The sequence below is a fragment of the Molothrus ater genome, chromosome 2 (assembly GCF_012460135.2).
Source record: "Molothrus ater isolate BHLD 08-10-18 breed brown headed cowbird chromosome 2, BPBGC_Mater_1.1, whole genome shotgun sequence".
Classification (NCBI taxonomy): Eukaryota; Metazoa; Chordata; class Aves; order Passeriformes; family Icteridae; genus Molothrus; species Molothrus ater.
In genome coordinates this window covers 89128373-89140605 of record NC_050479.2, presented here as the reverse complement: position 1 = coordinate 89140605, position 12233 = coordinate 89128373, and the positions used below count along the sequence as shown (strand labels likewise).

General features: G+C 54.7%; 1 protein-coding gene across 1 annotated transcript in view; it reads right to left on the bottom strand.

Moving 5' to 3' along the window:
* The window catches only part of ACRBP (acrosin binding protein), a 9375-nt gene extending 497 nt beyond the window's left edge, over positions 1–8878 (bottom strand). The window contains 7 exon segments of the mRNA XM_054518599.1: positions 471–534; positions 4470–4746; positions 4927–5029; positions 5143–5237; positions 7834–8162; positions 8164–8221; positions 8830–8878. Of these exon segments, the coding sequence (XP_054374574.1) occupies positions 471–534; positions 4470–4746; positions 4927–5029; positions 5143–5237; positions 7834–8162; positions 8164–8221; positions 8830–8878 (975 nt within the window).
* Between the last annotated feature and the right edge of the window lie 3355 nt (positions 8879–12233).

Here is a 12233-nt window from a genome sequence, read left to right as displayed (position 1 = left end):
TATGAAAAAGCCACTCTTAACAGCTTCAGAAAGAGAAAAAGATCTTTGACTGCATGCCAGGGCTGGTTATGGGTGATGATAATTCAAAGAGAGGTTTTTTTTTTCCTGGGGACAGTATTTTTTAAATGAAGGGTCTGGCCTTAAAATTAAAGCCTCTGGGGCTGAAGTAGATAAGCACCACAAGGACTGTTTGGAGGGGTACAGCAGCAGGAGGAGGAGGGGGAGTCATCAGGAGTGTGTGTATCTCCCACTGCACACAAGTATCTCAAGGGTGGGTGCCAAGAGGATGGTGTCAGACTCTTTTCAGTGGTTCCTGGCCATAGGATGAGGAGCAGTGGCCATAAACTAAAAAAACAAAGACTTCCTCCTCAACATCAGGAAGAACTTCTTTATATTGAGGGTGGCAGAGCAGTGGAATGGGCTGTCCAGGGAGGTGATGGAGTCTCCCTCTCCAGACAATCAAAACCCACCTGGACAGGGTCCTGTGTCACCTCCTGCAGGGGGTTGGACAGAATGATCTCCAGCTCTACAGTTCTGGGATTCTGAGAGGGCTCGGAGAAGCCTTGTGGGGAAGCTGGGCTGACATGAACCACAGGTGAGCATCTACCTGTGAATGCCAACAGAATAAGATCTGGATCCAGGACAGCTGTGGTGCTGAAAGGGGTGCAGGGGTTGTAGCTGACAAATGACACAACACTGGGAAGCTCTGGGAAAAAGGGCAAATGCAATTCTTCCTGCAAACAGAAAGGCAGGGAAGGGAGGCTGATGTCTTTCCATGTACCCAAATGCTGAACCCATCACTGGGTAGTGTATCCCGAGTTGGAACATGGGCCTGTTTCAAAGGGACACTGAAAGCTGCTGCAGAAAATGAGAGTTGCATGGGCTTTACAAGGTAAGGGCTGCAGAGCTCTCTTTAGCTTGTTGCAAGACTGAATCATGGTTTAGAGGTATTCCGAGGAGAGGAAATACTAGGAAATAAGGCAGAAAGCACAATAAGGACTAAAAATAGCGAATAGGTGCAATAATTTTCATTTCCCCTCCTGCCCAATGAATGATTCACTGCTACCAGAAAGACCACTGGAAAGTGCTGCAGATTCTTCTTGTCTTACTACCCCTGCCCTGTCTCCTCTAAAGATCTGGCCTCATCAGGCACTATGAAACTGCAATAGCTGCCAGAGCAGCTGCCAAAAGCCAGGGGGTGGATAAGAAGGATGGATGTCCTGCTGGGCATAAGACCCTAGGGAAGACACACAGCTCTGGGATCTGTGCCCATCACAGCCCTGCCCACCTTGTGTAAAACCAGACGCTTAATGGCACCTGTGCACGACGACCAGTCCCACCCAGCACTGCTCCTCTTGCTGGAAGGGAAGTGCCTCCAGGCATTCTGCCCCTTTTTAGGTCATGCTTTGAAGTCCCCGTGAGAGGAGGCGGGATGCAGTGAGCTGCAAAGCTGACAGGCACAGTCTATCTCGCCTTTTTATCCTTCAGTGGGGCTTTAAGCCTTGCTTAGCATGATTGATGGGGCTCAGCTGCCAGTCACAGACACGCAGTCAGCATTATTGGCTTTGAGAAGCTCTGCAGCAGAGCAGCGAGTGTCATCTGCCATCACAGCAGTCCCCCAGTAATCCCAACAGAGCTCAGTCACAGCAAGGCTCAGTTTCAGAGGCAGGGAGAACAAAATCCTCAATGAAACACCATTTTGCCTGAGAGCACATACACCAGGAAAACTTTTTCCAGGCTGTGAAAGCCTCCTATGATATTAGGAGGGAGGATGACACGTGTTAGAGGCTTGCAAGGAGACAGTTATGGCTTTAAGAACACAATGCAGTTCATCTTTACATGCAGAAGTGAATCTCTGGCTGCACTGAGGCAGTGGTGTGCAGCCTGCTCAAGAGAAACCACAGATGTGCAATGAGGCACGAAATCTGTGCGCTTACAGGAACATCACTGGCCTGCAAGAGCATGAAACCAAAATGACTTCTCCATGAAAACCACATCTAGACGCCTTTTTTTTTCCTCTTAGTAAGCAAAATAATATTTGCATGTCAGTCAAAGCAAATGGTCCTCAGCCACAAGGTGCCAAAGGATCAAAAAGTGACTTTGAGTGAAAGCATAACATCCTTTTGCAGGTCTTTTCTCTGTCACCAGTCCCAGGTACCTGAGGGCAGAGGCAAACAGATCCTGGCAGACCAGCTGCGAAGAGCTCAACGTGCTCCATGAGCTCCTCATGCATCCGTAGGCCAGAGGAGCTGAGGAGGATGTGTGAAAGGGCTGCACCTGTGAAAAGCTGGCCTGGGGCAGGGCCCCGTGCTGAACTGCTGTGGTGCTGCCTCCAAAACCAGAATGGGGAACCAGGAACACTCCCCTAGGAAGAGCTGGGCACACATCCAGAGTGCACAGAGGTGCACGTGCTCCAGGAGAAGGAGTGGCCCTGCACAGCTCCCGGCTGTTTCCTGGCCCAGGGCTGCTGTAGCTCCCTTGGGTGAGGACAGAGCATTCCTGGGAGGGCTCCTCAGGCCAGGCTGCTTTGAGAAACATCTGCTTTGCCTTGCACACCGAGAGGCAAGGAGCTCAGCGAGACACATCCCCAGGACCTGCGTTTGCAAGGACGCTGTTTCTGAACATCACCCACACTCCTGGGACAAGTGTTTGGGGGAGGATGAGTGCAGAGGTGATTGCATAGGGCAGATGGCCACAGTGGGGGGAAACACAGGCATGGCACAAAGTCCTGCCTGCAGCTCAGGCCTGGACTAAACTCACTCTGCTCAGGATGCAAGGACAGTGCCATTTTCAGGCACTAACAATGCTGGATCACCCTCTCCCTGCTCACTTTGTGCTGGAGCGAGGAGTGCCTGGGGGCTCCCCAGGAACATTCCTGCTCTGGATGGGACGGCTTGCTCCAGAACACTTGCCCACCTGTGGTGGTTTGACAGGAAATGTGTTTTTTGGGATGCTGTGTTTTTGGCCAATGGATATTCAGACTTTAATATTGGCATTTAACTTGACCATTGAGACATGGACACGCCTCTGAGAACACGGAGTTAAAAGCAGAGCTCTCTCCTGGGAGGGTCTTCTTAGGTTTCCGGCGGGAAAGAGTTCGGGTCTCTCTCCCAGCCCAGCTGCTGGCTGGGCAGGGGGAGGGGAAAGCTATGTGGCCGAGAGAAGTAGGCCTGAGCCTCGGGGTGGAAGGGTGGAAGAGAGAGAGAGAGAGACCAGGAGCTATTGGGCAGCCCCCCCCTGAGAGACACAGAGAGAGAGAGAAAGAGAGCCGCTGCCTGAGACTGTAACCTTGAGACTCGATAAACATGGGCCTGCGCCGGCAGCACGGCTGGGACGGAGAAGAGGGGGGGGTTCAGCTGGCCGCTTGTAGGAGCTTTTAACCTCTTTTTGGAGAATGAGAACTTTACAGATCATTGACTTTTCTTAGAAGATAGAGTGGAAGATGAAGAAGGAAATGAGCCAGTGTGAGAGAGGTCTGGGCGAGTGAGAGATAGTAGAAGAATAGAGAAGAATCTTAGTGGGAAGAGATGATGGAGTGGCTTTTGCTGGACTCTTTTTGTATAGCCATGGACAGAACTATGTTCTTTGTGATACAGAGACTGCATTCTAGGGGGAGGCAATGGCCTCAGAACCAAGAAGGTTCAGTGTTGATGCCCCTCGGCCCCAGGGGTGAAAATATGGGGGAGACAGGTGTCTTAAAGGAGAGATTGTTTGTGATACAGAGACTGCTCAGTGTTGATGCCCTTCGGCCCCAGGGGGTGAAAAAATATGGGGGGGACAAGTGTCCCAAAAGGAGAGATTGTGAGAACAAGTGTCTCAAAGGAGAGACTGTGCCTTTTGTAGATCGGGACAGAGCATCCTTAAAAGACAACTCTAGAAGCAGTTCTGGTCCGTGTTCAGTAGTGAGAGCACTAGACATGGAAAAGAAGAAGTCACGACGGCAGATGTACTCCGGGCGGTGCCACAAGTGACACAAGAACACACGAGGCTTCGACTGTGTTTCCAGGGGAAGCCCATGGCACAAGAAAGACTCCTCTCCTCTTGATAAACTGAAGATTGATTGTCTAAAAGGTGGTGCTAGACCGAGAGTTGGTGATTGGAAGAACCAAATGTATTGTGTTGGAAATTTGGTGGGGGGAGGAGGAAATGCATTTGTGAAGTTTTCATTTTCCCTGTATGTGTGTGTTCCTTTTTATTTGTAGTTGTAGAGTAGTTAATAAAGTTCTGGTTCTTTTCTTTCCTAAGTAAGAGCCTGCTTTGCTTATTCCTGGTCACATCTCACAGCAGAAACCAGAGAGAAAGTATCTTCATGGGGGGCACTGGCATTGTGCCAGTGTCAAACCATGACACCACCCTCACCAGCTGCTCCGAGCAGGGACGTGGATGCCCTGGGGCTGCTGCCTGGTGTGCAGGAGCACAGCCCTGCACGGGTGGTGTGTGGTACCCAGAGAGGACAGAGTGCCCCTCACCTGCCTCGGGGGGGAGTTCCCTGTTCTGATGCGTGTCCTGGGCCCGAGCTGGTGGAGTTCCAAGAGGAGGCCTTGTTGTCCAAGGATGCATCCAGGGAGAGGGCCGAATGGATCAGCTGCCAGATGCTTTTTCTCAGGTTTTGTTCATCGGGGGATTCCGTCCTGGAGGGTGAGGTGGCAGCCCAGAGATTTGGTGGGTGCATGGTCCTGTTCTTCTGCCAGGGCGTGAGCACCTCTGGTGTAGCTGTGGGGGGCTTCGTGGGCCACGGTTCCTGAGCTAATAGGGCAGGAGAGAACTTGAGAAGGTCTGCCATGCTGTCCTGCAGCAGGGCACACAGAGGGATGGAGCGGCCCAGGGCGGCGTTTGGAGGCTGGACAGAAAGGTGCAGGGGTGCAGAGCAGCCACAGGAGCCCAGCAGGGGAGCAGGGGAGCCCAGCACAGCTCGGGCAGCCGTACCTGCTGTGACAGGGGAGGCTCTGCCCTCCGGCGAGGGCTGCGCGGGGCTGGAGGGCTCCATCGGGGAGGGGCTGGCGAGAGACTCGCTCGCACATGGGACTCGCTGCGCGGAGGGAGAGGGGGAAACACGACTCTCAGTGGGTTATCTTCCCTTCCTCCTCACCCTCCCATTTCCCAGGAGATGCTCCCCCAGCCGTGCCACAGCCCGCTCCTCACCTTGATGAAGAACTGCTGTTTGAGGCAGCGGTACTGGGCAAACTGGCAGAAGGTCTGGAACTCCGCCACCTCTGGAAACTGAGAGCAGACTGGCCCTAGAGACAGAGATGTGGGATGGAGGCAGGCCTGGGTGCACCAAGAGATGGGGACCCTCTCGGGTGGCAGCTGGTGGGTGCAGGGAAGGTCCAAGCTGTGTGCCCTGAGGGGGAGATCACAGCCCTGGGCTAGTAGAGCTCCCATTCCAGGCACCACATCCCTTCTCCCTCCAGCCCCCTGAGGGTTCCTTTGTCCTTCTGCCCTTTTTCACACAGTTATCTTCCCTATGACAGAGACACAAACTTCCTGTTTCCGGCATCTGATGCTTCTGTTGTTAGTCCTTGCTGGATTTGAAAAAGAGAAAAAAGGCAAGTAGTGATATAATAGGTTAAAAAGATGAGCAGACCAGGCCTGGGAGCACCAGAGAATCAGAGAATGGTTTGGTTTGGAAGGGTCCTTATAGACCATCAAGTTCCAAGTCCCCTGCCATGGGCAGGGACCCCTTCCACAGGACCAGGTTGTTCAAAGACCCATCCAGCCTGGTCTTGTTGGGTCAGGGTGGGGCTGTGACAGCTCCTCCAGGCAGATGGCTCCAGTGGAGACAAATTCTTCAGGGAAATATAATTTGACATTTATTCCAGCCTTTCAGGGGATGGAGGAGGGTCCACAGGGCCAGGATGCTGCTGGCAAAGCCTGTGCCTGTACACACATAAACTGCAGTCTTGACCAGCACTGCCAGCACGCTGACTCCAGAGCTGCAGCTCTTGCAGCCATTGCAGGAAAGCCAAGGGCATGCAGGAGAGCAGGAAACCCTGAAGAATTGGGTGGTTTTGTGTTCCCTCTGCTCTAGGAGTGCGTGGCCTGTCTGGCACAGCCAGCCCTGTGAGAGCAGGGGAGTGCTGCTGAGAGGGAGGGCATTAGCAGTGAAATTGCTCTCCTGGTGCTGCTCGTGCACCATCCTTTACCCTGTGCTGAGCAAACAGCTGCACCATCAAAAGCAGGATTTCAGGTACACACCAGTATCCCAGCCCAGAAAAACACCCAGCTTGTAGGAAAAACTCCAGAACCCCACCCCATGCCTTGTTTAAAGCACAGGGTATTGCAGGGAGCACTCCAGCTCCTCACACTGTGCTTTGTTTAAAGCACAAGGTGACTGCCTCCCTCAGCAGCACACCTGAATGGGCACAGCCAATGCTCATGGATATCTGGGTGTAGACAGCACTGCCACAGCTCTGTGAGGACAGCAGAGGCTAAACATGAGAGGGCACACACTCTGCCACATCTGTTCCACCTCTCAGCCTGGCTGAAGCGTGCCAAAATAGCCCCCAAACTGGGAAAAAAGGTAAAACAAAGGGGAATAAATGCTGCTGGGTAGGTATGTGAGGCTGAGGGGTGGGAGAAAAGAAGGTAAAGAGGGCAACCTGCAAAACTGTCCCATCTTCTGGCATTTCCAGTTGCTTCTGTTCTTGAGAACTGAGTCTCTGAAGGCAGCAGCAGTGGGAGGGTGGCTGGACATGACAAAGAGCAGTGCTGGGGAATTGGGCACCACGAGGAGAGGAACCAGGGACAGAGCCTGGGTGCACAAAGCACCAGGGCACAGTCATTGCAGGTGCCCAAAAGTGAGAGAGGAGCACAGGGCCCATCCCTGGGTCTGGTGATTTGGGGTGGGACTCGTTCCCCCAACACAGCTGCAGAAACCAGCAAGAAATAGTTGCCCTCAAGCTGCAGTCCAAATAAGCACAGTTGGCTGATCATTCAGCTCATTGACGTTCACATCTAAATATAAAGACATATTTTTTTATGAGAAAATTGCTCCTATTTTTTTTTTTCCTCTGAAGAAAAATACAACAGAAGTAGTCCCAAGTTTTTCAGCTGCACAGATATAATTATACCACTTAAATTCTCTGATGCAGGGGTGCAGGGAAAATATGACTGCAGAGATCTGAAGGGTGCTGTTGCTATGGTGCTTTCTGAACTGGGATGTTTCTTGGCTCCTGAAATGTTAAACACTTAAACAGGCAGCTTATCATCTCAAGTTTTCTTAAAGATCTATGAGAGCCCATGAGCCAAGATTCTGCATTAACCCTCTGATGAAGTTGGGAGGAGCTGGTAGGAGATGAGGAGCTACACTGAGCTTGAGAAAACTGTGGCCACTTTCTCCTCCTGCCACCCCACCAACAGAGATGGGGAGAAAGGAAGGGCCACCCAAGTGCATGTGGCTCCTTTGGCTTTCCATGACCTGTGAAGAGTGGCTGGGACAGCTGTGCTTGCTCAGCTGGCTGAAGAGGAGCAGTCACAGCAGCCCACAAGGGCTTGAAGGAAACCTACAGGAGGACAAACCCTTTTTGGTGGTGCCAGACAACACATGGAGGGGAGGAGGAACCATGAAATTCCTGCTTAGGAGACTAGGGCTGGCCTTTGGGAAAAGGTGTTTTTTCCTCCAGGAAAGTGGTGCAGCACTGAAAGGGACGCTCAGAGAGGCCACAAAACCCCGTGTGCTCTGGTTCTGCCAGTGTCTGCTCCAAGCTGCTCTTTGGGCCACAGAGCCCAAACCAGCCCATCCCATTCCCAGTGCCTTGCGGCATTTCGGGCGAGAGGAGCATCCAGGCTGCTCCAGCTGTGTCCGTGTGCTGCCGGGGCGGGCGGTGCCCTTACCTTCGGGGATTTCTCCGTGGTTCTCGGTCTGGTCCAGGCGCAGGATGCTGGGGCTCAGGCAGCCGTACGCCTGCCGCAGCAGGCAGAACATGTTGGCCTGCCAGGGCGGGTGCAGCCTGGAGAAGAACTGCTCGTACTCCCGGTCCGACAGCGGGCTGCCCGGCACCGCCGGCACCGGCGCCGCCGCCGCGCCCGCCGCCAGGGCCAGCACCGTGCCTGCGGGACAAACACACCGGGATGGGCTGGGGTAGGATGGGCTGTCCTCGATGGGAATAAGGGGGTGGAGATGAAGGAGCAGCTGGCAGGTTGGCCGGCTCCTGCCCGCTGGCACAGAGTGCTGGGACAAACATTGCTGATGCTGGCCTCCATCAGCCCTGCCTGCAGGGTGCTGGGGTAATCGGGAGCCCCAGGAAAAAAGGGGGGAAAAGAATGAAAAAGGAAGGAAAAAAAACCCCAAAAGACTTTAAAAGTCAGATTTTATTGTGAGCTTGGTTTGGACGGGGTGGGGTGGGGTGGGTGGAAGTGTTTTTATTTTGGTTTTGTTGTTTCCTTTTTAGGTGTATGTGTGTGTTTGGGGTTTTGTGTGTGTGTGTGTGTGTGTTTTTGTTTTGTTTTGTTTTGGTTTTGGTTTTGGTGGGGTTTTTTTTTTCTTTGGGGGTGGGGTGTTGATGTACTTTTTTATTCTTCCCCTGAAAAATCCCAGCCTGCAGAGGCACCCACAGCGGTGGTGGCTCCCCTGCCCTCTGTAGCACCATGCTCCGAGCACATCCCTGTGCAGGGGGACATCCCTCCATCTCCTCCCTCCCCTCTTTGCCTCCGGCTGGTGCCCCTCTCCTGCTGCCTCCACCCCCTGGAGGCGCCTCCAGCTGCCCCGGAGCGGGCGGAGCTGGGGGCTGGCATGGCCTGGGGCCCGGGTGGGGCGGCCCTGTGGGGCAGCAGCAGATCGGGGGCTCCCGCCGCGGGCTCGGAGGTGGCCCGGCAAGGGCGGTCACTTACTCAGCAGCCAGAGGAACCACCTGGTGTGTGCCACACGCTTCAGCATCATGGAGTTGCTCGGCGGCCAGGCGGGAGTCACTCACACCGCGCAGGGCAGGGGCGGGGGGTCCGAGCGCTCGGGTTCTGCCCTTGGCAACGGTGGAACCATTCCCGGGCCGCGGCACCGCAATCGGAACCGGACCCCGGACCCCGGGCAGCGCTGGGGCTGGGGAGGGGCTGCGGGCGGTAGCCGGGGCTCGGGGGACGTGGCCACTCGCAGGGAGGGGACACGCCAGGCTCATGGGGACAAGGAGGAGCGGGAGCCAAGCTGAGAGCTTCTCCTTCTGTTTGGGGACACGGTGGCGGCTGGGAACGACCCACAACAGAGTCTGAGGCCTGGCCAGGCTAACCTGAGGCTGAGGGTACCCCAAAAGTGGTACCTAAATGGTACCTGTGGGGTACCTTAAACCCCAAATTGTTTTATGCGGGGGAAAGGAGGCAGCATCTGTTTCATCTGCAGGGCTTTGGGAAGCACCCCGTGCCTTCCCAGGAGTGTCCCAGCACCAGCTTGTTCAGGGTGTGGTGGGAAGCTGGCTTGATCTCTCCCACTTTGTGAGCTCCCGAGAGTCAAGGGAGCACCAGCTGGTCTCCCTCTGCTTCTGGCGCAGGTGCCCTGAGCCCCTCTCTGTGCGCAGCCTTCCCAGGAAAAAGCAGGAAGATTGCCGCCAGCAAAAAGGGTTTAGGCACCACCAGAGCCCCAAGGCCTGGCTCTGAGGCAGACCCACACCCCTGCCCGTTTCCGAATGCCGAGACACCCGGAGCAGGGCGCGGACCCCGCATCCCTGGGATGGCCCCGCGGGATGCGGAGTGGGGGCACCTCCTGCGCCACGGGGAGAGAGAGACACGGCCGCAGCCGCACGGGTGAGCAGCTGGCAGGAAAACGCCTAGCACAGCAGCTCCGGGAAGTGCCGGCATCAGCAGAAGTCGGGCTGGCACCGCCTGTCACCCCTGTCACCCCTGCCACTCCTGTCACCCCTGCCACCCCTGTCACCCCTGCCACCCCTGCCACCCCTGTCACCCCGGCTGTGCGGAGCGGCTCCGGCGGGGCCGAGGAGGAGCTGCGGGCAGAGCGGGCAGAGTTTCCAGCCCCGCTGCGGGAGCCGCTCCTGCCGCAGGTCCGGGGAGGTTCCAGCGGCTCTGCCGCGCTGCAGCTGCTCCGGCTGCGGTGCCGGGCTGGCACACCGCCTGCCCCTGCCCTGTGGCCATTCGGGATAGCAGGGTGACAGCTCACATCACTTTTACGCAGTCTGGTAAAAGGCGTGTGCGATCAGAGGGGCCTGCCAGGAGAGGAGCTGATTTGCTCTGAGGCATCTTGTTGGAAAGTAGCGTTTCTGAGAGCCTTGAAGCCTGACCATTTATAAACAGCACACTGAATTTTGAATGTTTTTGCAGCTCTTTAGAAAAACAATGATCAGGAGAGTTTTTCCAGCTAGCTCTTGCTACCCATATTAAAACAGGCAACACTACTGGAGATTGCATATTTTTGGCAGCTCCTAGTCTTCCATTACTTAGCTTGAGACATATTCTTATTCGCTGATTTTAGACAATTGCAAGGCCTCCAGCTCCCTAGCTCTGTTAATCACCTCCACTTCTCTGCAATGAAACAGCCAAGGCTGAGCTGTCACCCTGACTGAGCAACTTCCCAGAGATGTTCAGTGCTGACCTCACTGGCTGATGGAAATGTGGGACTAAGGAAAGCACAATGATGGGGCATGTCACAGAATCATAGAATCATAGAATGGTTTGGGTTGGAAGGGACCTTAAAGATCATCCCATTCCAATCCCCCTGCCATGGGCAGGGACACCTCCCATTAGATGGTGGCTCAGGGCTCCATCCAACCTGGCTATGAACACTGCCAGGGATGGGGCACCCAAAACTTGTCTGGGCAATGCCACACAGTGCTATTGATGTCTGGCAGGTGCTGGTTACACTGCCTGTGTCCTCATATGCCAGCAAGAGATTTATTTTCCTGAGGACAGGAAAGAAGAACAAATGCAGAAGAAGGGGGACCTGCCAAAGGAGTGCCCCTTGGCTGGTGCTCTGGTAGCAATGCCTGTGGGGAGCTGCTGTTTGTTTGGAAAGGTGGGTACAGATGTGAGGAATGCTGGCTACCCAGCACTTCTCATGCACTGTGGCACATCCTGGACTTGGTTCAGGTTGTCAGAATCCTTCAGAAAACTCCAAGTCCACAAGTGGACTCTCTAGAAGCCAGTGAGTCTCTGGCATGCACCCAGCAGGGCTGGGAGCTGCGGGAGCAGGAGGCACCGCTGTGCTGTTGGATGAGGTGTGTGCCAGCTGGCTGTGGGCATCTGCACTTCAAGTCTTTGCAAAACCAAAGTCATCTCTGGGGGAGGGAGGAGGAGGGGAGGAGCAGCACCTTGTACATCAATGCTGCAGGCTGGGGGAAGTCTACTCCACACTGCTGCATCGAGCAATTACAGCTGTCAGCAATGCGGGGGTGATGCTAATTCCAGCATTTTCTGATTTCTGAGGGCTCACTTGGCACCTTCAGGGCTGTACCCTCAGTGATGCATTACAAGCTGTGTGATTTTTGCAGTGAAGCAGATTTGCACCCTTGTTTTCAGGGCTGCCACACAGCAGAGTTTCCTGCAGGGGTGCTCCTGTGCCAGCCGGGACCCGGCGGGCTGGGGGACACAGCTGTCACCCCAGGCCCACGGAGGGCCTGAGCCAGCACAGGGAGCTGCAACAGCGGGACAAGAACTCGCTGGAGGGGTGTTTTCCATGTTCTTATCCAACTGCATGTCAACCCTGAGCTTTGTAAGACCCTGTCTTGTTTGTGAGGGACCACCCTTCAGCAGATGAGTTCCTCTTCCTTGTTGTTGTCTCAAATACTTTGGCTGTTTCTCAGCATTTTCCGTGCTGCATGTTCCACCACAAGCACCACCAGCAGCAGCAGTGACTGAAAACCTCATGGAAACTCCAGGACCGTGGCTCACAGGCCTTGTGTCAGCTCAGTGAGTTAAACTGGGGGTTTGGGGCAGGGAGAGGATGTCTGGCCAGCTCAAAACCCCATAAAGATGGAGGCCACAAAAATCAGGTGTGAGTTCCAGTGGCTTGTCAAGCAGCATCCCCAGAAAGCGTGTGTCTTAAATAATTTGAAATGTGAGCAGAGATGATAGAAAAGTGCTCCCAAAGCCAGCTGGATGTGAATGTGTGCTGCTAGAAGTTGACCAGCAGGCTGCTTGGGGAGGAGGCCACGAGCAGCTCTGCTTGTGTTGGTGTTGGGGTGGTCTCAGGACAGAGCCCCGAGACATGCCAGGCTGTGCATTCTGTGCAGTGCACCAAAGGAAGGGAGGTGTGATCCCTCCATTCCCTAAAACACACACCTAAAGGAGCGGGGAGA